The 25,367-nt window shown below is 32.0% G+C and overlaps 1 protein-coding gene across 2 annotated transcripts in view; it reads right to left on the reverse strand.

Moving 5' to 3' along the window:
• Positions 1-1,032: 1,032 nt before the first annotated feature.
• SI (sucrase-isomaltase) overlaps positions 1,033-25,367 on the reverse strand; it is a 97,245-nt gene continuing 72,910 nt past the window's right edge. For both annotated transcript variants that reach the window (XM_001159286.5, XM_063806569.1), the window contains 11 exons: positions 20,670-20,803; positions 18,876-18,910; positions 18,673-18,789; positions 16,395-16,543; positions 14,457-14,541; positions 14,321-14,377; positions 13,497-13,621; positions 9,281-9,369; positions 5,142-5,191; positions 4,383-4,550; positions 1,033-1,569 (listed from right to left, as the gene is read on the reverse strand). In XM_001159286.5, the coding sequence (XP_001159286.2) occupies positions 1,501-1,569; positions 4,383-4,550; positions 5,142-5,191; positions 9,281-9,369; positions 13,497-13,621; positions 14,321-14,377; positions 14,457-14,541; positions 16,395-16,543; positions 18,673-18,789; positions 18,876-18,910; positions 20,670-20,803 (1,078 nt within the window). In that variant the 3' untranslated portion in view covers positions 1,033-1,500. The remainder of the gene's footprint in view (positions 1,570-4,382; positions 4,551-5,141; positions 5,192-9,280; positions 9,370-13,496; positions 13,622-14,320; positions 14,378-14,456; positions 14,542-16,394; positions 16,544-18,672; positions 18,790-18,875; positions 18,911-20,669; positions 20,804-25,367) is intronic.

A 25,367-nucleotide genomic window follows, 5' to 3' on the forward strand; every position in this document is an offset into this window, starting at 1 on the left:
CAAGTAGTTTCATAGTTCAACTCTTTAAGTCTTTAATTATTTTGAGTTCATTTTTATATATGCTGAAAGATATGAATCTGGTTTTATTCTTCTGCCTGTGGATAGCCAGTGTTCCCACCACTATTTACTGAAGAGACTGTCTTTTCCTCAATGTGTGTTCTTGGCGCCTTTGCCAAAGATCAGTTGGCTCTAAATGCACGAATTTATTTCCAGACTCTATTCTGGTCCATTGGTCTGTGTGTATTTTTTTTTTAATGTCAGTACCATGCTGTTTTGGTTACTATTGCATTGTAGTATATTTTGAAGTCAGGTAGTGTAATGCCTCTAGCTTTATTCTTTTTACACAAGATTGCTTTGGTTATTCTGGGTCAATTGTGGTTCAATACAAATTTTAGGAATGCTTTATCTATTTCTGTGAAGAAAGTTACTAGTATTTTGACAGAGATTGCATCAAATATGTAGATCACTTTGGGTAGTATGAATATTTTAACTTATTTTTGTATTCAATTTATAAGCATGGGATATCTTTCCACTTATTTGTGTTTCCTCAATTTTTTTTCATCAATGTTTTCTAGTGTTCCTTATACATATTTTACCCCTGCTTGAGTAAACTTATTCCCAGAGATTTTTTGGTGGTGGTGGTGGTGTGATTTTTATGTGTGTGTGTGACTATTGTAAATGGGATTGTTTTCCTTTTTCAGATAGTTCATTATTGGCATATAGATATTCTACTAAATTTTGCATGTTTATTTTGTATCCTGCACCTTAGTGCTCTTATAAAAAGAGACATGAGAGAGTTTTCTTCCTCTCTCTCTGCCATATGAGGATACAAAAAGATAATTGTCTGTAAGGCATAAAGACTACCACCATCAGCAGTGGATCTGCTAATGTCTTGATATCAGGCATCCCAGCTTTCAGAACTATAATAAATAAATGTTTGTTGTTTAAGCCATCCAGTCCATGATAAATTGTTATAGCAGTGCAAGCTAAGACAATTTCCATTAGGAAAATAAAGACAAAATGCACATTTTATACACTTACATTTTTTATTCTCTTTTTCTAATTAAATGTACATACTAAGAAATAATTAAATCTTCAAATAATTGTTGTTACATATCTTAAATCTGCTAAACGTTGAGAAAAATATAGTATATAATTTATAATTACATAAAAATTTTATTTAATTTAAAAATCACGTTTAAATTATATCTTAGCTATTTACATACATATTTAGTAACTAGTTTACAATTGTAGCTGATACTTAACAAGGATAAATAGGGCTATTCAAATTTGTTAAATATGCCTTAAAATTGAATCCAAGTCACATTACTATTATAAAATTAGCATTATCATTGATGTATGCTACAAAATAGCTTTTCGATTTTATGAAAGCTATATTTTGTAGAGTACAATAACCAAGTGAAGAGGGAAAGTTGTAAGTGCTGTGAAACTTAAATCCTGGTGTTTTTTCCCATTGACAACTAAAATTGATGGTGATCTTCATGACCAGTTGATTTCTATTGGTTCTTCTAGAGTAACATTGTGTGTGGTGAGATCAATATGTAATATCTAAAAAAGTTAAAATGATAATTAGTTGTTTAATCAGAACCACATTTTTCTTATTTTCATGAATGCTATTTCAAAAAAAGTTTTCTAATAAATAGTATATACCTTTATTTTCTTTTATATCTTGAGAAATTTTTACTCTCAGAAAGTTTGCAACCATTTCAGCAACAATTTCACCCAACCTATCCATTTTACCTAAGGTTAAAATAAATCTCAGAAAGGTGAAGTTGCTGTCAAAAGATACTGAAAAACCCAAAACCCTCAGCCAATTTTATTGATTTCTATGACTTTACACTTTTCACATAATTTCGAAATATGGAGTTATTTATAACTGCACCGCATGAATCTCAATGCATCCCTTTGTCAAGTATTATCCAGTCATTTTCAGCCAAAGTTTAGATTTAAAAGTGTTATTTTACCTCAATCAAAAAAGATTTTATGATGCTTCATTTATTGCCAATGATTCAATTTTGCATGTGTTACTTTATTTCACTGGAGATAATCTAAAGTAGACTCTAGAGAGATTATTATCTCTATCATGGAGATTATTAAGTTGCTGTAGTCAAATGATCTTCTGTCATAGTTTTATGATATGACGATTTCAGGAGACTTTACCATTGCTGCTTTTTGTCCAATGAACCGACAAGATTTTCTGTGCTTTAGCTCAGAAAGTTTGGATTCAGTTATCAAATACGCAAGAGAAGGGGAGGTGAATCCTTTACTGCCTACCATATACCAGGCCCTTTCATAAGGGCTTTATAAAATTTAATCTTCCTTAAAGCACAGCACATTTGGATTAATTTACCACATTTGATAAATTAATTTAAAAAGTAATAGTTAAATAATTGAGTATTCATTAGACAGGTTTAAAACAGATCCATCTTGTAACAAAACCTAAACTATTTTTTTAACTTAAATGTAGAAAGCAAAAATACACCACATAGCTTTTAATACTTTTACATAAATCGGCTGGACATAATTGTTACTAGAAAAATGTTTTTGAAATTATATTGCTAGAGCAATTAAATAATCTCTTGCATAAATTAAAGGACAAGCAGGGTGGAGAAAGAAATTGACCATCCTCTCTTCCTTTCCTATGTATCTATGAAGGCTTGGAAAACAGTGATTACTCATAAATACTGAGTTTATTTAAATGCACTTAGAAGGAACTGCCCAGAGTTGTTGGTTAAAGTAAATGTATATTTCTTCATCACTGAGGTAATGAAACACTGTCAAATATTTGTTCTCAACACTTAAAATTATTTGTGAATGTTTTTAAAGAGAATAGAAAAAAAATGATTTTTAATGGTTCATTTTTATGCTACATATTTGATCAAAACAACCTTGAAATAACACCCCAAAATATTAAAATATCTTATTTGGCATTGTTTATTTACTTTATTTTTACCATAAAAGTTGTGAGCTTAATTTTCACCATTGTAATTTAGTAAATAAAAGGTAAGATATTATCTAAGCCAAACCGTCTTTTCTTTATCTGATTGAACATTGGACCATGCAAAAAAGTGATTTCTAATTGTGATTGATAACTATTGAGTAGTTGTTTTGGGGAATTAATTTCCTTCTTTGGGGACTTAATTTCTTTGTCAGCCACATAAGACTACTGGACTAGATCAGGTATTCTGGAATTTTATAAATCAGTCAAATTATAAAAATAAAAATATGAGTGTAAGGCACTAAGATATTAACTTTTATTTTACCAAGGAAGGACATTAAATATATCAAAGTTGGGAAATTTTATTTTATATTTCCCATCCTTGATATAGTTTTAAGAAAAATAGCGAGTTGCAATGCAAAAGCAGTAAGAAAAACATAGTTCCATATTAAAGGAAAACCCCACTTGTCAACAAAACAGCAGTAGCAGTAGGATGGATGTTGAGTTTCAAAAAGATGGAACAGACTTTCAGGTGCTGTTTAACTCTAACATCCTCTGACACCTACAAGGACCTAGGACTGTGTCCAAGATGCATATATATATTTTTTTTAGGTTCAAGTTAGTCGAACATCTGACAATTTTAGAATTTAAGTTCATCTAAAGTGACTGATTAAAGGCTCTTTGTTTTCATCCAAGTTTAAACAATTAAGGGTGGGTGCACACAAATTTACACAGTTTTAGTAGTGCATAAGTAGGCTTAAACTTAAAATGAACACCTAAAACAGTTAGCTGTTTTCTAGAACATGTATTTGAAATTCACCTTTGCAAGCCATAGATTCACAGAATTTAGAACTGGAAGGAGCTTAAGAGATTGATCATTTACTTGCATTTTTTTTTATTCAATTGGATAGAATAATAGGCCTAAAATTTTTTGTTCAAAGTAAAGAGCTAAATACTGGCAGCAATGATGCTTTAACGCAAGAATCCTGATTCCTTGTGTATTATCTGTATCATATGTATCACACTCCTGTATTAATGAGTGCTGACAGTTTTATTAAGTTTTCAAGAATTTTCAAATACATTTTCAAGACATAGTCAATGTTTAAATGCAGATATCTTATTTTTAAAAAGTATTTTCTGAGGCACTTTATCATATAGGGATAACAGTTATTTAAAGTTTTAAGTTAATTTTGCTTTGATTGTATCATAATAAGAATAAAATAGATGTCATTAGATTGATTTGTATGACAGTTTACTAAGGATAATAATAAGGAAATAAATATGGAGGCCTAATGAAAAGGAATATATGAAGAATGTCATAATTGACTCATAATTATGTTTCTTACGGATGAGGGATATAAGAAGTCCATGTAGATGCTTTAAATACGTACGCTTTTGAAAAATATTTTCTTACATTACTTACCATGTTGGTACTGTCTTCATTAAAAGGAAGCGAATTTGTATTTCCGTTATACGTTAGAGTAACTGCATTGACAGGAGTAGTTCCTTTTCCCCATACATGAACGGACCCAAGCCTCGTTTCACTTTTATTTATGTAACCTCTCTTCAATATAGTGCTTGTTAAGGTGGTCTATAAATAAAGAAAAAGGAATAACATAAACACTTTATTTGCAAAAGCAATTAAAACTTTAAAAATATGTCGGTTAACCAAAAATGTATTTCGTAGTATAATAAATTGTTTATTTGTGCATTTGATATAAGGTATTTTATATAATAAACATGAATAAAACTTCAAATTTTCTTCCTTTTTTCCTATGTATCTCTTTATTGAGACAGGGTCTCCCTCTGCCACCCAGGCTCAGAAAGTTTGGATTCAGTCACCAAATATGCAAGAGAAGGGGAGGTGAATCCATTACTGCCAGGCTGGAGTGCAATAGTGCAGTCATGGCTCACTGCCATCTCGAACTCCTAGATTCCAGTGACCCTCTAGCCTCAGCCTCCTATGCAGCTGGGACTACAGTTGCATGCCACCATACCTGGCTAATGTTTTTATAGAGATGGGGGTCCCATTATGTTGCCCAGACAGGTCTTGAACCCCTGGCCTCAAGCAATCCTCCCATGTCAGCCTCCCAATGAACTAGGATTACAGGCATGAGCCACCCACCCAGCTGTGAACTTCAAATATTCCTTAACAGAATTGCATATAAATAATCTTACATACCTGGTTTAAATTAAATTGTACAGATAAATATAGGTCTCTTTCATAGGTGTCTGTAGAGAGAGAAAAAAAATGTGATATATTGTTATTTCCAAAGAAGAACCATAGTAAATACCTGTATACTTTGCTTCTCTTTCCCAGTATAAAAAGTAGCAAATAGTATCAAGATGTACCTATTTTTTCTCTAAGCCGATTTAACTAATTCAGATACAATCCAAGGAGCCTTGGAAATGAAGGATGAGTCACCAGGTAAGGTCCTAAGAAGACATGCTAGGTGGTATATGTGTGTGGGGGGGTAATGATAAAGCAGTAACAGGTTTAAAATCATTTTCACACACAACACTGGGAAGGTGGCAAGAAGTGCACAAGTAATGCAAGAATAAACAGAATTCAGTGATGATAGCAATTGACACTTACTTGTCACCTTAGTGACTGACAAAATAATATAAAGGAAAAAAGAACATGGTAGCAACACATTCTAGTGTCATTTGAAAAAACAAATTCAATAGTTAGAGATTGTTACAGGTCAACTAAAATTAAACTGGCAAAATATAGGTTTATAGCCACCTCTTTAAGGTATAATCATTATTTTTTAGTTTTTATTTTTTTAAGACAAAGTCTGGCTCTATTGTCCCAGCTGAAGTGCAGTAACACAATCATGGCTCACTACAGCCTGGACCTCCTGGGCTCAAGCAATCCTCCCACCTCAGCCTCCTGAGTGGCTGGAACTACAGGCATGCACTACCATGCCTGGCTTTTTTATTTTCTTAATTTTGTAGAGGCAGGTTCTCCCTATGTTGCCCAGGTTTGTCTTGAACTCCTACACTCAAATGATCCTTCTGCCTTAGCCTCCCAAAGAACTGAGATTACAGTCATGAGCCACCATCACCAGTTTAAAGTATAATCTTGCCATATTTAAAACCCATTTTAATGATCATCCTAGAGGTAAAACTTGTTAAGTGCTTACTATTTGCCAAATTCTAAATACTTTATCACTTTACTCTAAAAGATATTTTATTATTATTCCCACTGTATGGAAGAGTAAAGTGACTTTCAAAGCAGTTAAATAAATTGCCAAAAGTAAAAAAACAAGCTAATTACTGCCAAGGTCTGGAATCAAGCCCAGTTTTCCTTGACTTCTAAGATTGTGTTTTTATGTAAAAAAACAAATAAGCAGACATAAGATAGAAAGAGCAGAGTAGAGTCAAATAAAAGAAGTATTGGGGTAACATTGAAAAAGCAATATATTTTTATTCTCTTCTCTACTTAAACGTATCAGGGCTGTATTCATTAACCAACTAAAATTAACTTGCTATTGATTTTACCTATACTAAAATGGATATTCTGCCTAAGACTTCTTTGTATGCTAATATATGTATGGCTAATTTAATATGTATTACAATACACATTAGTGTCAATATTCCTTAACCATTTTAGTTCTTATTTTCAAATATACAATTACAACTTAAGTTTTCATGAACAATCTTTTAAGTATAGAATTCTGAGTTAAAAAAGCAAAAGTGACAGCTATTACGAAGATATGGGTAGCTTTGTTGTTTTTAATAAGAGGAAGAAAGATCTCACATATGATCTTGGTCAAGGACACACATATAACTATTTCATTAAGATAAATAGAAAAATTAACATTTTACTAAGCTATAACTTTATTAATCAAGAATGGTTAAAATTTACTTAATGTTAACAAGTTTTAGGAGAAGTTCATTTTGATTTACGTTTAATTATTTCAAGATAATTTGTTACCACATTATAATATATCACAAAATTTGAACATATTTGCTTAAAAGAAAGACATCGTTTCAGATTGGATGCCCATCAACTAGATTGTTGTGTTTGCTGTGAGAGAAAACCTCTTTGGAGATTCTGGTCTAACAAATCCAGAGAATAAGCATTTGCTATATATGGTTTTTGCTGTTAACTCAGGAAATTTCAAGGGACTATTTAAAAATATTTATACTAAATTATACCAAATAAACTGATATTGTGAAACATAACAAAGTAAGTAGATCCAATTGGCAAAAAACAATTTTTTATACTTGCATGAGGAGATCATAGAGAAATATTTGGATTATGCTCAGGTACTTTCCAGTGATTACAAAAAGTCTGCCATGAAACTTGAATAGGGTAAAGTCCACACCAAATGTTTTCATCGATGCTGTAGTTGGATAGGAGGAGCTGGAGAAAATTCTAAGAGAAGCTTTGTCTACATAACTGATGAAATGAATTAACTTAATTTGTTAATTATGAGATTCAAAGATCCCAAGTTGCATACTAAAACTTTACACCCCTGGGAAATTGTAGGCAAATTTCCTGCTGGACACAAAGGGAAACGCTGAAAACTTCACAGACCCTCAGTTATTGTGGTGATGAAGGTCAGAGCTCTAAAAGCAAAGGACTAACTTGTGTTGATATCTTCACTTTCTAAGTCACAAAATGTTAAAAAGAGGGATTTATTTTTCCCAAAAGTCTTGCTGTCTAGCATATAATTCTTATATCAACTTTATCACACTTATTTACTAATGGGTTATTTCTTATGGTTGCAGAATATTAACTATGATTTACCTTAAAGATAAAAGATGCATGTCTTTGCTATTAATGAAAAAACTATTATCTTCGGATAAGTTATTTAAATTGCAGAGAACTGTCAACTTCAAACAGATATCAGTTTTTATGATTAAAGTTTGTGTCAACAAAATGTTCAGAACGCTCATCTAGTAGTACTGACACTATTAAATGGCGGTCAGTAAACCTATCCTCTATCAGTGTTTACATACAGAATAAAAATCTCCTATGGGAGATTTCTGAGTTTCTCCTAAAATTAATGAAACTTGAATGAGTCCTATAATCTGCATTCTTAGCAAGCTGTCCCAGGTGTTTCTGATAACAACGGTTAATGAATTTTTCACATGGCTAGGAGTTTAGAAGTTTAGTATGGTCTTGAGGAACAGTTATGAATGGAATAAGCCTAGATCTAAATTAAAATATATCTCCTCATGTAAAAAAATGCTAAATACTAATGCCAAAAGCAAGCAAACAAGCCAAAAGAGTAGATATAAAAACACAGAAATCAAATTTACTTGAGATTGGTTTCTGGACTACCTCCTTGTTGTAGAGGCACCACTTGTACATTTTGGGGGCTCAAAAAGTGATTTCTCAAAATAAAGGTCCCAGAAGCAACACTGGAAGCAAAGTTTCTCTCTGACCTTCTCCTGCCCTCCTGTCTCTTGCTCCTTATTCTCTAGTGAGAGAAACTAGAATTCCTTTTCCCAAAGGCAAGTCACAGAAACTAGAATCCTTTTCCCCCAAAGCTAGCTATAAAGCCTAGAAATGTTACTCTCTTTTCCTGCTTTTCTGTGTAACAGCTGGCCATGAAGAAGTTAACAACCTCCTTCCAGAGGGGTCTTACCCCATACCTGAGAGGAAGAAATGTTACAATTAATAAGCCAACAAGAATGTGGACAGGTCTTACTAGATTTCCTCAGTCAATCTATTTCCATTAGCTTATACCCTTTTTGTCCAATCACATTTCTACATGGCAGTTCTTGTTTCACTGACCCTAAGAATGAAGCCTGAGAGCATTCTCTGTATCTTTGGGCCTTTATTCTGAAGGTTCCTGTTTTACATAAAACTATCATTACATATGTTTGTTATGCTTTTCTCTTGTTAACTTGTGTTTTGTTATAGAGGTGTTGGCTGTGACCCTTACGATAAATGAGGAAAAGTATCACCCCTTTTTGTCCCTGTAGTATCAATATTTTGCACATATAATAATGTGGTTATTCAGCTAAGTTAACTTTGTATATATGCCAAGTGTCTATTATGTGAATAGCACTGTGCTAGCTCCTGGAAGTACAAAGATAATAGATACATAATTCTGCCCACACAAATTTCTTACCTAGACACTTACCATAGGGATTGACTATATTTAGGATAAGAGAAGTCTTTAAATGTTTGTGACATTGTTTATCTATTTAAGTTGATTCAGTGAATTTAGTAAAATCTTTTAGCCTTGAATAATATTAATAGCTTTGTACTCAGCTTCCAAAGAACAATAATAGATAACATAAAAGTAATGTGATAGAATACGACATCAATTAAATTTATCTACTAAAATGAGCACTCACCTATACTCTCTCCATCATCCCAAAACAGAGAACCCTGTGCCGTCTGATTGTCATCTGCAGCAACAATGAGATTCATGTGTTTTTGTCGACTATAAGAAAGAAATATATAATTTTACCCATGTTTGTAGAATAGCATATGTCTAGTTACGATATGACATCCACATAAGGGTCTACAGGAACCCAAGCATTAAAGAGTGTGCAAACTGACTTAGACTAAGAAAATTAAAGAATTTCCATTTTTCTAAATTAGTTAACAGGAATGATATAAAACAATAAAATTCTTCATATTTAGGCTGGGTGCGGTGGCTCACGCCTGTAATCCCAGCACTTTGGGAGGCCAAGGTGGGTGGATCATGAGGTCAGGAGTTCGAGATCATCCTACCCAACATGGGGAAACTCCATCTCTATTAAAGTACAAAAATTAGCTGGGTGTGGTGGCAGATACCTGTAGTCCCAGCTACTTGGGAGGCTGAGGCAGGGCAATTGCTTGAACCCAGGAGGTGGAGGTTCCAGTGAGCCGAGATTGCACCACTGCACTCCAGCCTGGTGACAGAGCAAGACTCCATCAAAAATAAAGTTCTTCATATTTAATAGGAAATATCATGCATGTCTTTTGATCTCAAGAATTCATGTAATGTAACAAATCAGAAGTGGCCTCATTGAAAGTAATTAAAACCACATTAATTTTATTCATATATTTACTCATGCTTCTCGGGTAATCCTGTCATTAACCATTAAATATGAAACAATTTTAATAGCATTTTTAAATCTTTTATGACTTAAGCCTTCCTCACATTTCCACACATAAATCACGGAGTTATCACTGGTTATAATTAATAAGAATGTATAAAGTAGCCTCCAAGTTCTAAGTTCTATCTTTGTAATAGAGAATACCTTTCAAGCATGTTCCTGCATAGGGCTATTTGTGAACTAAATACTTGCTTCCATGTTACATCTCCAGCAATCTTTGAGAAGCAACTTGATTTAGCAGCCTCATATTGTTTGAAATAATTTACCAGACCAATTGTTTAGCTGTCTGCCTTTTCTAATCATAAATGTTGAAGAATGTACAGCCACGGAAGTCTCCTAAAATTTCCAGAATCTCTAGAGTTCAAATCTCCACAGTAATTAGATATTTTCCAGTGAAATATATTAACATACCTTACCATGAATATGTATATGAATTTCAGTTCACAGTCACTGGGGTTTAAATATAATTTAGAAACATCAAAAATATGGCTTAACCTGCAATTTCCCAACATATACTAAAACTTGTGATTAGAAAGAGTTTTACAACTTTCTACCCTGTACAATGATCTGTCTTCTCTCTCATAAAAAAATAAGGATTATTCAAGGCACACCTTATGAATGGTCTCCTCCATGAAGCCCTCACTTTTCAGGTGCAATAATGTCTCTCCTCTTTAATTGATATCAGGATAGAATATTAGTAGAAATGGACCTTGGTGGGTCCAGGAGATTAGAAGATTCTGTTCATGCCATCGGGGGCTGTCAGCATGTAGATCACCAAGAGAGATGATATAGCATAAAAAGAGAAGAAAAACAGAGACAGGGCCCTCTAGAATTTGAATGTCAAAGCAAGGAATTTTGCAATGGAAATAAAGACTGTGACAGGAATAAGAGATTTACACCTATGTCAGTCTGAGAAGACAGAGCAGATCCATTGTCCCTGGTAAACTGGACATATTGCTGAATGAGAGAAACAGAAATCCAGGTAGAGGTTCTCAGGCAAAGAGGAGAAGGGCCTGGCCAGACAATCAGTTATAAAAATGGTGATAGACAGAAATCTGGGATAGCCTTCATCTTTATATGGGACAAGGTCATTAAATGACGAGCTAATGGGTGCAGCACACCAGCATGGCACATGTATACATATGTAACTAACCTGCACATTGTGCACATGTACCCTAAAACTCAAAGTATAATAATAAATAAATAAATAAATACATACATACATAATAAAAAAAAGAAACAGGTCTGGAATTCCAGACCAGCCTGGCCAACATGATGAAACTCCGTCTCTACTAAAAATACAAAAATTAGCTAGGCGTGTGGCAGGCACCTGTAATCACAGACACTTGGGAGGCTGTGGCAGGGGAATCGCTGGAACCCAGGAGGTGGAGGTTGCAGTGAGCCAAGATAGTGCACTCCAGCCTGAGCAACAGAGCAAGACTCTGTCAAAAAAAAAGAAAGAGAAAGAAAAAGAAAGAAAGAAAGAAAGAAGAAAGAAAGAAAGAAAGAAGAAAGAAAGAAAGAAAGAAGAAAGAAAGAAAGAAAGGAAAAAAGAAAGAAAGAAAGGAGAGGAGAAGGAGAAGAGAGGAGAGGAGAAGAGAAGAGATGAGAAGAGAAAGAAGAGAAGAGAAACAGGTCTGGTTCCTCTTGGACAGCAGGACACTTAGTAGTTTGATGGAATAGTGGTACTGCCAGTGAATGTCTACATTTTCATGTACTGTAATGAGTCAGGAAATATATCACAAGACAGACGAACAGAGACAGAGAAAGGGAAACAGCAAATTAATGGAAAGGAAAGAGACACCTCCAAGCAATACTGACTTAAAGTTTATAAAAAAGGTTCATCAAATGGTATATTATTCAGTGCTAAAAAGAAATGAGATACAACCCAGGTATCTCATGGAGGAATCTTAAAAGCATATAACTAAGTAAAAAAAGTCAAATGGAATGTTACATACTGTATGATTCCAACTATATGACATTCTGGAAAATATAATATTTTAGAGATAGTAAAATATCAGTGGTTGCCATGGGTTGAAAGAGCGATGAATAGGTGGCACACGAAGGATGTTTAGGTCAGTAAAACAATTCTAAAGGACACCAGTGGTGGATGCGGGTCATCATACATTTGTTTAAACCCAGAGAATTTACAACATCAACAGTGAATCCTAATGTAAACTGTGGTCTTTGGGTGATAAGTGTTAGTGTTGGTTCAATGACTGTAACAAATGTGCTACTCTTATGGGGGGTGTTGAAAATGAGAGAGGCTATGCATGTGTGGGAGAGCAGGGGGTAAATGGGAAATCTCTGGACCTTCTCAATTTTGCTGTATAAAACTGCTCTAAAAAATAAGTCTTTGAAAAACAGGTTAATAAATATTTCATGTTTTCATAAAGTGATCTTCATAATACTAGATCTTCCACATGTCAGAAACAGAAAAGTAGGGTAAAAATCTTGTTGAGGCAGCCATTCAAAATATAAGACATTAATTTGTCATTACTTTCTGCATATTATAGACAGAGATCATAAAGGTTTCATTTATATTTTTATCTGGGAAGCTTTCTTACTTTAAGAGGGAATATCCTGTTGGAAGACAGTTTTCCATGGGTCTCTTGCATTTTTATATGTCATAGGCAGAGGCACTGACAGCCTGTCTTCTGAGCTGTCTTTTCAGGGATGTTTTAAAAATGAATTGAGTTCATGACTTTTGTAGGGACATGGATGAAGCTGGAAACCATCATTCTCAGCAAACTATCGCAAGGACAAAAAACCAAACACCGCATGTTCTTAGTCACACGTGAGAATTGAACAATGAGAACACATGGACACAGGAAGGGGAACATCACACACCAGGGCCTGTTGTGTGGTGGGGGGATGGGGGAGGGATAGCATTAGGAGATATACCTAATGTTAAGAGACGAGTTAATGGGTGCAGCACACCAACATGGCACATGTATACATATGTAACTAACCTGCACGTTGTGCACATGTACCCTAAAACTTAAAGTATAGTAAAAAAAATGAATAGCATTGGACGGCAGGGTTTCTTTTTAAAAATTCTTAATATTTCTTTTGACTGTCCAATATAAAAAAGATAATATCTTTTTTTTGAAGCAAATAATGGATAGATTTGTTTGTAGTCTTATTAAAGACAGGGTTTTCCTAAACTTGGGGTTCCTTATTTGTGACACAGACCTCCTACATGTGCAACGTCTGCCTGGGTCGCTCCATGTCATCCCCATGGGACTTGGTGGAAAAGAAAACCTGATGCTAAGATAAAGTTCCTGTTTCTTGCTATGCTATAAACCACAAACACTTTTGTCTCTGACCTGGCATTCATGTTACTGAGGCAGGCTAATGTACTAGCTTGGCGATGGGTTAAAATTTCAAACCCTTTCTATTTCTTAACAATGCTAGCATGATGTATCTCAAAATTTAACCTGAGCTTTGTAAACAGTTCACTTACCTGTAAAATGTGTTTTGAGCTGGCTCTTGACATGGTAGGATGTGACCACCACGGACATGTAGGTTTATTGTGTCATAAGAAGCATTAAATGTTTGAAATTGTCCTCTGACGCCAATATCTTTGCCCTGGAAATGAAAGGGATGGAAAGAACAGGTGGAGCAAGAAGTGGAATCATCAGCAACACTGGTACTTGAGGATATACATTTTAAAAAATCAAATGATACACTTTTAGATTAAAAACTTAACATTTATTCAGAAAATCTTAATTTGTTTCACTATAGTAACCATTTTACTATATATATATCTCATAACATGATGTTGTATACCTTAAATATACATGGTGAAATTTACTTTTTAAAAAAGCATATCTTTAGAATCTAGTTAAATATAAGTCTTTATGATAGCTTTGAAAATCATTTATAGTGTTGTTTTTGTGGAGTTCACATGCCTAAAGTGTGTGGATTTTTGAAAAGTCACAAAAGCTCTGCTTGACTTGCCATGTACATTATTCTTAGAAGGACTGCACTACCTTTAATGATCATTTTACATATCCAATAAAAGACAATTATCTTTTTGTATGTAATGTGTAGTTACCATGTTTATTTGCTAAAATAAATCAATGACTACATAACAAACTGTAGCAGAATAAATTAACTCTCTTTCACTGTGGATTTATTCAATTCAGCTATAATTTACCGGAAATATGTTACTTTCCACTCTTTTTAAGTGGAAAGTAAATCCAACATACCGTTAATGAAAAGGCTAGGGCCAAACAATTACCCATTTCTGTTTAGTCAATTCCCCAGAATTCCTTAAATACTTACTGTATGGTAGTCAAACCACCGAGCATTGGGGACGTAGGCATTTACAGTTTGAACATACTGGAATGTAAATAAATAGCCATTAGTTGTATATAAACCAAAGAAAATTGTGTAAACAAAAATATGTGGTGGGACTTACAGGTTCCAGTACTGGGGTAACCATAAATGCTGGACCCCATAAGAACTGCTTGAATATATCCCAGGTTGGTTTTTCATCAAAGAACCTTGACAAAATTATCACAAATAATTAAATTAAAACAAATAACTTTCTTCTGAATACCATAAAATCATTATTCAAATTACATTTTGTAGTATGGATTTTTGTGGATTAAAATAAAAACAAAACTGTAAAAAAATTAAAAAATATATCAGTTGAAATGTAATAGTACAATGCTCAGCAGTATAATACTTTATGAGTAAATCTAGACTATGACTAAATTTCCCGAGAAAATAGAGAATTCTGATGGGCATGTAACATCAACTAAATGAGAAATTACTTTGGAAGAGAACTAATAGAGGTACAAATATTAACTTTGCCTAGTATATGATCAACAAATTAAAAAACATATTAAAAACACTGGAAGAAAATTGAGAGACATACTGTAAGAATTTTAATTCATTAATTTTAAAAAGAGTTTGCTTATCTTACTTAATAAACTCTCTAAATAGTAGATTTACATGTTCCTAAAGGCTCTGTAACATGTTAATGGATTTCTGACTTTGAGATGCAAATGGCTAGGAAAAACAAAGGTTTTTTTTTTGTTTGTTTTGTTTTGTTTTTTAATGGCTTAAGAGCCACTATTAAATGTTCACATTTCTTCTCCAATTGAAATGAAAAAGAAAAGCTGTTTCTTAAAATTTGTTTGTTCTTTTGTTGTGGTTTTGTTTTGCCTTATTAAAAGCTGAGATTAATGCTGAATTGGAAAGATGGGCTTACACCTCCATAAACTCATGAAAGTAGAAACCCAGGTAATCTCAATAGAACAACAGTCTGTATAGTTAATAATAATATTTCTGACTAGTGACTCAGCCCAGAGGTGATACTCCATTATCCTGGGAAGCAAATAAGAATAACAAAAAGGGGTAAAGTCTGAAAATAAAAAGGAGCTCAATAAAATGTTATCAGAAATAAAGAAGGGATTATGGTAGATGATAAATTAATAAAGCAACCAGAACATAATTTGAATCCAGAAGGAATCTTTTGTTGTTGTTTTAGGAAAACTGGATCGCTTATCCTATCATCAAAAGAGAAGGCATACCAATTCACTTCTTATTTTGGTAAATTTACTTTGGGTATTGTTTTAATTTGGGTAAATATCTGCCTTTTTTAAATGGGCTTATCAATAGTGAAATCTAACAAATAATCTCATTCAATTACTCTGGTAATATAGGGTGCTCAAAAAGCTAAATATACTGTGATTATTCAGGGTTTTTTTGTTTTTATGTTTGACTGCATGCTTTGCTTTTTGTAATATCTACAATAAGAATTTGATTGTATTCAACTTAAAATGGGTGAAAATTTTTGCAAATATGCTCCATGAAATAGAATTTTTAAGATTTGGTCATATAAAAGTTTGAGCTTTAAGAGGTGAATCCAAAACAAATTTATAAGGATAATGTTGAAACTGTTCCTGTGTATCTCATTGGGATACATCAAGGAAAAGGTGGAATGGTCTCCGGTAAGACATCTGTATATAGTAGATTTACGTAACTGCAGTAAACCGTGATTAATTAAATCATGAGGGGCATTACTTATCTCCCTGGAAATGTTGAGAATACTCAAAGTAAGCACATATACAAAGCATGTAGAACAATACCTTGTATACAGTAATTATTCTGAAATAGAATCATTATTTTTTAATAACTAATTAATGTGGTTCATTCTTTAATGGCTTATGCTAGTCTATTTATTAATGGACATATTTGTGTAAATGCTTTATTAATAAAAAATGTATGCTAATATAACAATGGAAAAATTGCCAATCTAAAATATTTTATATTGCACTATAAGAGATCATTGGGTAAATTAAGTGAAAAGTATCTCTCTGTGATAAGAGAAAACAAACTTTGTACTTACTCATGCAAAAGGGGTCGGATAACAGTGCCACCATTAGCATGAATTTCATGCATTTGTGTGTAGAAATAGGGCAATAAGGTGTATCTAATATTTAGAATATTCCTTGACATTTCAGCAAAAGTTTCATTCCAGGAAGCGGGATCTTGTCTCTGAAACAAAGCAAAATAACATAGTTATAAGCTTTGGTCCTTGTTTAAGTCATAATATTCATATTCATATTTGAAGAACTAAAAAGTAAGACATGATATTAATTGCTTGTCATGTGCTATGTACTTTCTTCCCAAAATCTTACACAATAATATTTCTATCACATGATAAAGAGAAAAGGTACACAACATTTTAATAAGAGAAATTCAAATTAAATCCATGGCTTGATTTAGTTTAAGTGAACATACCCAAAGAAAAGTTCACATTTTAATGGATGACAAATATGTTGTCAATTAGGTGATAGTCAGTGTTAGAGTGATCAGTGTAGGAGATAAATGAAATGATAGGCTATCCAAAGTCGATTGAAATAAACATAGACAAGCAGAGCAAATGATGGTGACCATGCACATTGTGGGTTCTCAGGAGAAATGAACAGATTATGGTACTAAAGAATACTAAAGAATACATAGTACAGATAGAAGGGAAGGCATAAAGTTGAATGAAAGGAAATAATGTGCCTGAGTATGCTCTGGAATGCACACTCCAGCTCAAAAGACTAAAATTTTTAGTCTAAAGTTTAGAGTGGAAGATTAAAAGTCTACAAAAAAAATTCTTGCACATATTAGTTAAAAAATAATAGGCAAGAAAAGTTATTACTATTTTGTATTTTGATTTGCACCAGGGGAATAAGCAAGGCCATCACAAAGCTCGAGGTAACATTTAAATGTTTTTCGTTGACATCAGCATGACTGGGGCCCTTTATAGTTGTGTCATATCGATGATGATTCCAATTTTTCTGTATTTTAGGAGTAAGAAAGTTTGAATGAAAATTTTGTGTCATAGCTGTTATATGCAGTATTAGAATACAGAAAATCTTGAAAGTAAAAATGGTCCAAGAACTGTTAAGCTGTATGTAATCCTATTGCTGGTATTTCCAAAGTTAAATAAGAAGAAAAAAGGCAAAGATCATATCTGTTGCTTATTGACCTGATTAATATGATTTTAGTTTTAACATGTTGATACACAAGCATCTAATTCTAAACTATACAATTCGAGTAACACATTTCAATAGTTCATTTGTACCAACTCATATTTAAACTTAAGTAGAGTTTTCTATCCTCTAGATTTTTATTTAGAAATACTTCCTCAGTCTTTCCCTCCTTCTGCATTTGAATTTTCCTTAAAAACACCAACCACATTACAATCATTGGGTATTTTACTTTGTTGCTCCCATGTGGAATTCTCCATACGTTTATATTGGTTACTGTTCCCCACACCCATCTCAGCTCTAGTATTCCTTCATTTAATACCTTTCTGAGCACTTTTCCTAAAGCAGAATCTCTATAAAACTCCATCACTTTAGCTTAATCTATTTTCCCTTATAGACATTTATTTGTATCTGACCTATTACATATAAAATGGTCTATTATTTATATCCCTTTTTAGAATATATAAATCATTTGAGCAAGGACTTCGTAAATATGAAATAGTATATTCTCAATAATGAATCTCTCTCCAAGCTTTCATTGATTCATGCTCTACTTTCCCAATATTACAGCTTTCTAAATTGCATTATTGACAGCAAATTTTCCTGTTGAGATATTACTGTTTCGTCAAGTTATGTCTCTATTGTCCAGCTTTCAAATTCTTTCAAACGTGGTTCCGTTCTGCCTACAATCCTTGTATTTCAGCATTTTCTAAAATAAATCCTACTCTCTATTTCTACCCAAGTTTCCAGTGTGGGGACCATGTAGATTTCACAGCACATCACGAGCTCTGCCATTTACTTACTATAGGCAGAGCACATCTTTTAAAGGCCAGCTCTGTCTTTAACCTGTCCATCATGCGCATTTTGCTAATTTATCATTTTTCTTCATTTCTTCACTGAAAGTCAGCATCATGAAATTTAGTGCTTATTTAGATATTGGCTCTAACTGTTCCTACTCTTCCATAATTTTTAGTAATGTCTCCCCAGATACTCAAAAAAAGTTCCTCCAGACAATTTCCTCACTACTCCAAAATTATATATAACATCAATAAATATACCAGCTAACCAAGCCATGTACACTAAAGTATAATGAAGCATAGCCCAAGTAAGAAAATATTGAAAGTAAATGTAGTAATTACATACTCTAGTATTTGCAATGTTGTGATTCCTTGAGTATGGATAAAATGCTCCAAGTTGCATCCAGCGGGTACAGAGATGATATTCTGAGTTGTTGAAAAAACCACAGATGTCTGCTCCAGTCTAAAATATATTGTTATATTTAGTTAAATTTGAATAGTTTATGAATGTTTATAATTTATGAAGATAAAAGGAATAAAACTACTTACATATGATATTCCAAACAGACTAAATTCCATCATACCTGAAAAAGTTAGAAAAAATATCTTAGAAAGTTATTATTTCATGTATTTTAATATTTTTATTTCTATTTATGATGATGTTCTCTTTTTAATATCAACCTCCAAACCTGAAACATTTTTCAGATTATTAATATAATTATCTCATAATGCTTCTCATAATGCTCACACATTTTGACTTTGTAGCATTTATGATATTTACAAAAATAAGATACTATAAGCTTCCTTGACACTTGCAAGGTGACATATTCAGACAACAAATACATTATAAACACATTATAGTGTGAGAAGAAAGTGGTGTCCACAGTTTCATTTTTGAAAATAAATATGCTATTTCTGCAGTTACTTAACTATAGGTCTGATTGAACTATAGATTCAATTGGTTTCAGGCTATCATTTGAAAAAACTGAATCATTCTTATTAAACAAATCCTCTAAGGAGTAATCAATTCTATAAAATACAATGAATATGATTTCTGAGCTCTTATTTTAAAGGAATATTTCTAAGAATTAATTGTTTTCCTTGAATTTATTTATCAATGGTGAACAAATTTTAAGACTAAACATAGAGCACAAAACTATCTATTTCTCTATTAAAATGATAATGTCTTATTTAGCACTTATTCTACTATTGTCACAAATTTCTTTCCAAATTTCGTTCGAAATGTTTCTTTTTTTTTAGCATCTATCAGTGATTTATATTCCCTAGAATCTAGAATCTTTTAAATTTCAGTTTCAGAAGTACATTTGCAGGTGTATTATTTAGGTAACTTGCTTGTCACAGGGGTTTTGTGTACAGATTATTTTGTCACCCAGATAATAAGCATAGTACTTGACAGGCTGTTACTCAATCCTTACCCTCCTCCCACGCTACAACTTCATATAGGCCCTGGTGTCTGTTGTTCCCTTCTTTGTGTCCATGTGTACACAGTGTTTAGCTCCCAGTTATAAGTTAGAATATGTGGTATTTTGTTTTCTGTTCCTCTGTTAGTTTGCTTAAGATAATGGCCTCCAGCTCCATCCATGTCCCTTGAAAGGTCATGATCTCATTTTTTATGGCTGTATATATTCCATGGTGTATATGTACCACATTTTCTTTATTCAGTCTACCATTCATGGGCATTTAGGCTGATTCCATGTCTTTGGTGAATAGCGAATTGGCGAATTCCATGTCTTTGGTGAAAAGTGTCTTTTGTGAATAGTGTTGTAATGAACCTTCTTGTGCATGTCTTTATGGTAGCATCATTTCTATTCCTCTGGGTATATAACCACTAATGGAATTTTGGGGTTGAATGGTCATTCTGTTTTTAGCTGTTTGAGGAATCATCATACTGCTTTTCACAATGGTTTAACTAATTTACACTACTACCAACAGTATATATGTCAACTTTTCTCAACAATCTTGAAAGCATCTGTTATTTTTTGACTTTTTAATAATAGCCATGAAATCTAGAATTTCTATTCATTTCTCTCTATTAGCTCTAGACGTTATCTTTGCCAGATACTGCCCTTTTCAGTAAGGAAACTCAGGCCAATAACAATGACACTGTTTCCTCAAAATAAGCTAATTGAAGATCATTAGTTTCTACACAGCACCCTCAATCCAGCTTCCTGGCCCACTGTCTTTTTCTGATGCTATATGACATAAAGTACGATGTGAAGAACAAAATTCTGAGGACTTATAAATGTTATGACCTAGCACCAGCAAAAGTGAGTATCTAATAGAAAACACAATATAATAATAAAGATGGTGACTTTCACTTACCAATGATTGATTTGTCCATGTTGTCCCATCGTGCATAGTTGTCTCCAAGCCAGTGTCCTCCCCATCGTCCACTAGTAGGATATGTGGAACGAGAAATTACAATCCCTCTTTTTCCAGTTGTCTTCTGCAATGCACTAATATAGTAGAGAAGTATTTTTGAGTTTTTACATGAGATATTTTCTCCAAATATATCTACTTATGACTACTTTGTAAAAAAAAATAGTGATTTGTGGTGCTTATATTGTCACTTATTACAACTGGCTCTTGATAAGTTTGTCTTCTCTCATTAAATTATAAAATCCTCAAAACATAAAGGACGTCTTTTTCCCTTCCAACATTTACCAGAGTGACATGCAGATATTAAGAGGCCTTTATATATTCCTTCAATGAATACAAGTTAAATCAACTATTAATTGAATGAAATCAACAAGTTCATCACATTGAGCTTTTTATTTTACTTTAATGTATTTTTAATAAAGGCTTATGCTCTAACTATTCATTGCCCCAACGCCTCTCAACTGTAACATATCAACACTTAATGTACATATTACTGTGCAGACAATGCCTACTATCATACTCTTTGCTTTAAAGGTTTAATTTGAAGAGAGCAAAGTATTCTCGGGTCTTAAAACTAAAAAGAATTGCTCCATTTCAAGTGTAGAATCTATTGGGAGTAAGTTCTTCTCAACAGAATGGGTTGTGTAAATGACATCATATGATTTATTTCCCTTCTCAGTCTTTGGAGAATGAATTTAATGACATGCATGTTAAAATATGTTCTAGTTTTAGAAAAAAATAAGTATTTTTATATCATCTTCATCTGTTTTCTTCTATCTCCCTTTCTTTTCCCTCTGCCTTTCTCTCTGACTGAACACAGATTATAAGAGTATCAATAACGTTTTACTCTAATATTAGTTGGAAATAAAAATTTTATTTTTATATTACTCAAATAATTTGAATATGAATAAGAGCTACAGAACTATCTTAGAAGAAGATACCACAAATACATAATTAGGCAGACTTTACTGGACACTAACACATTATCAAAAGTATTGAGTCATTTCCTTGTTACAGCAGGATCCCAGTGTTTGTATGTATGTAAAGCTCCTTCCATGACACCTTGAGATTCCTAAAATCAAGCGCTATACTTTAATCTTCCTTGCATTCCTTATATCTAATGCAATGCTTGGCATGTAATAGTAGCTCAAGAAAGTTCGGAATTAACAAATGTCTTAAGTCAAAAGTACAAGAAACTAAAAATGTATTAAACAGACATAACATATTGAACCATCACTTGCTAATAAAGGCAATATTGTGTTAGTTAACTTAAAATGTTCTACTTCAAAATTGTCACTGTTTTAAAAAACCAATAAAAGAAAATGATCTTCACTGCTTTATTTTTTCATAACAAATATAAAAGGGCCATTTAGGAATATTAATCTTTTAAATATACATTACATATATTTTTTGAAATTTAATAAGAAATAAATATATAAATATGAAGAGTAATAATTGGTGACAATTCTATAAATCTATATGAAAATGTATTTTTGGAGTTCAGTTCATTTGCAAACAAAATTAGTTTTGTTTAATATAAAATTTATTTACAAGGACAGTGTTGTCACAAATTCTTCACGTGTTCACATGCAAGAAAATTATGTTTCTGGAGGATTTCTTTTTTTTCTCTATTATATATCTTACACTTGAAAAAATTCTTTACTGATACTTTAAATTAATAGCTGAATATATGCTTATCAGGTTGATAAGGATTCTACATAAAGTAGTTTCACACAATGGGCACAAAGTTAGATAGGAAGAATAAATTTAGCAAGATGACCGTAGTTAATATATTGTATATTTCAGAATAGCTAAAAGAAAGAATTTTAAATGTTCTCACTACAAATAAATGATAAATATCTGAGAAGATAAATAAGCTAATTAGCCTTATTTGATCATTTCACACTGTATAATGTATGAAAACATCACAAGGTACTCCATATTTACTATTGTTAATTGTAAATTAAAATAAAACTATAAAATAAATGAAGTATTTACATAATAATTTTCTCTTAAGGGAATTCTAAACTCTTATATAAGAGGAATCTCCTCTGTAAACCCTCACACAGAATATGTATTTGACGCCACTAAAGATATAAAGTTCAAACACGGTAAATATATTCTAATTATTTCCAACAGTGTTTCAATTTTACAAATTGTTCAGTAACAATTAACTTAGTTTAAGTTATTCTTGAGAAACAGCTTTAAGCCAGGAGAGTTTGTTCTTTGTTACCACTTGACATTGGAGAGTTCAGCTTATAGGAAAGAGATATTTTTGTTGTGTGTTTATTATTGCCTACAAGAGCATTTTCTTGAAATATATTTTAAAAATTAGAATATATCTTCAATTATTATAAAAAAGTTTTTTATAGAATTAAAACCAGAAACTCTACATATATATTACAAAAATGAAATATGTGAAGAGAATATTAAATTTAAAAATTTAAAACATATTTTTAATCTTCCAACAATAATTAATATCTTTATTTTAGTCATAGTTTCTAAAAGAAAATGTTAAATTAATTAATGTGACTATTATCTTTAATTACTGATGAAATCAATTTATAAACATTTTCCAAACACTTCTATCTCATGACTGGATGGTGTTCTCATGATTGGATGGTGTTAAATTATTTTAGAATATAGACTGCTGTATAGTAGAGAAAAGAAAGTTATTACAGAATTGTTATCCTCATTTTTATGAAAACAACTCTTTGAAAAATCAAAGATATTTTATTGAATTATTTTTGAAGGCAATATATTTAGTATTTATTAGAAATATAAATTTTCCCAATTCACATTTCAAATAGTCACCATTAGATCAGAAAATGTAATATCTGTTTTAATTTTGAAATTGGATAACAAGTATTTTGTAGGCTAAAATATTTTAATTATGTTTTAGTGTATAACAAATTAATGAAATTTGAAATTTCCCTTAGCAAGAAGACAATGTGAAAGACTATATCATGGAAAGAGTTTTATAGATTCATATCTCAAATTTTATATTTTGATATACCAATTGTATCAATGTTCTATTCATCTATATCATTCAGAATCTAATGTCTGGAAGACATGCATTTACTATCTGGTCTTGAGACGAACAGCTGATTAATAGAAAGTTACAGCTATAACTAAAGTAACTTCTAAATTAGTGAATGAGGTGAGGTATACTGTGTTTGTTTTTCATAGACTAGTTTTTGTTTATTTAAAAAAAAATACAAGAGACCACTTCCTATAGTTTACAATGCCCCCACTTCAAAAAGGCACTCTTATTTTTCCAGAAAGTTACATTAAATATAATTTTCCAAGTTGCAAATTATCCCAGTTTATAAGAATATCTGCAAAAATAATTTATAAATATTGACTTTTTCCATTCCATTTTATGATTACAAAACTCTTGGGCACTTATTTAAAAATTGTATATTAAAACACAACCTAAGCATTCAGAGGGAGTCAAAGATGTTTAATTTTCTAAGTCTTCTCTAATGAATAGTATGTACTAATCCCTAACATCTTTAAAGCTTTTGGTAAAAATGAAAATAATATATATGTAGTTACATAATCCTTGAATATTTGTCTGAAATTTGAACCCATAATTTGAAGTAGATTTTTGAATGTATTTCTTTCTACATTTGAAGAATAGGCTTTATTTCAGTACAACATTGAATTTCAAATTACAAGAGATAAGAGCAACTGAAGACTCAAAACTTTTTGTGCAGGATTTCTATATGAAGCTTTTTTTATTTGCCATTAGTGTCCATGATTCTTTGTGTAAAACTATCTGCAATTTCTCAAGCTGATTAAATCCCATTTCTGAATCCATGCATGCTATTCTTTCGTTGTGTTTCTTGTTTGTTTCATGTTAAGTGAAAGAGCACAGTAGCAAGAAATAGCTAAATGTCAAATATGTGGCAGTTTATAAGACAGAAAATAAGTCACTAAAAAACAAAATGCTATGGTCTGTATAACTTGAGAAAAAAACGTGTGTTTATAATTTGTTCAGTTTTCCTCAATGATAAACAGAAAGACTTTACTCTTCATAATTTGCTTAAATGTAACATGTACCTTATTTATAGTGTTTTTTTACATTTGTCAAGGTCTTTATACATGTAATTAATTATTTAATCTCTAAAATTTTCCGAGTTCAACAGTTTTTTGTAATTGAAAAAATTAAAATATTAAGAAAGTATCTGAAACATATGAAAAATCTAAGACTGTATAAAGTAGGCTACTTAATACTTAATCCAATTAATCTACTCAATATAAGTAATGTGATTGAAACTTGCACTGAAAAGTTTTATGAACGAGAGCAAAATTAGCACTAATAAGTATATGTATATTGATTTCATTTTCAAGGATATTCCATGGAAGATTGTGCTGATTTCCTCCTCATAATTTTACTTAAAAGTGGAAATGGACCTTACATATGCTTAAATATCTCTGCATATGGACTATTTGGAAATTTACCTGTATCTACCTTGAATTTATCAAAATAACTTTGATACCTGTGATTATAACAGGATAATGATGAATTTATTTAAATTTACTAAGCATCCACAATGTGTCAAGAATCATGTCTGACTCTGTAATGTGCTTCAGAAGTATACTTATTTCCTGTCTTCTGTGGAGAGGAATTTTTTT

The sequence above is a fragment of the Pan troglodytes genome, chromosome 2 (genome assembly GCF_028858775.2).
Source record: "Pan troglodytes isolate AG18354 chromosome 2, NHGRI_mPanTro3-v2.0_pri, whole genome shotgun sequence".
Classification (NCBI taxonomy): Eukaryota; Metazoa; Chordata; class Mammalia; order Primates; family Hominidae; genus Pan; species Pan troglodytes.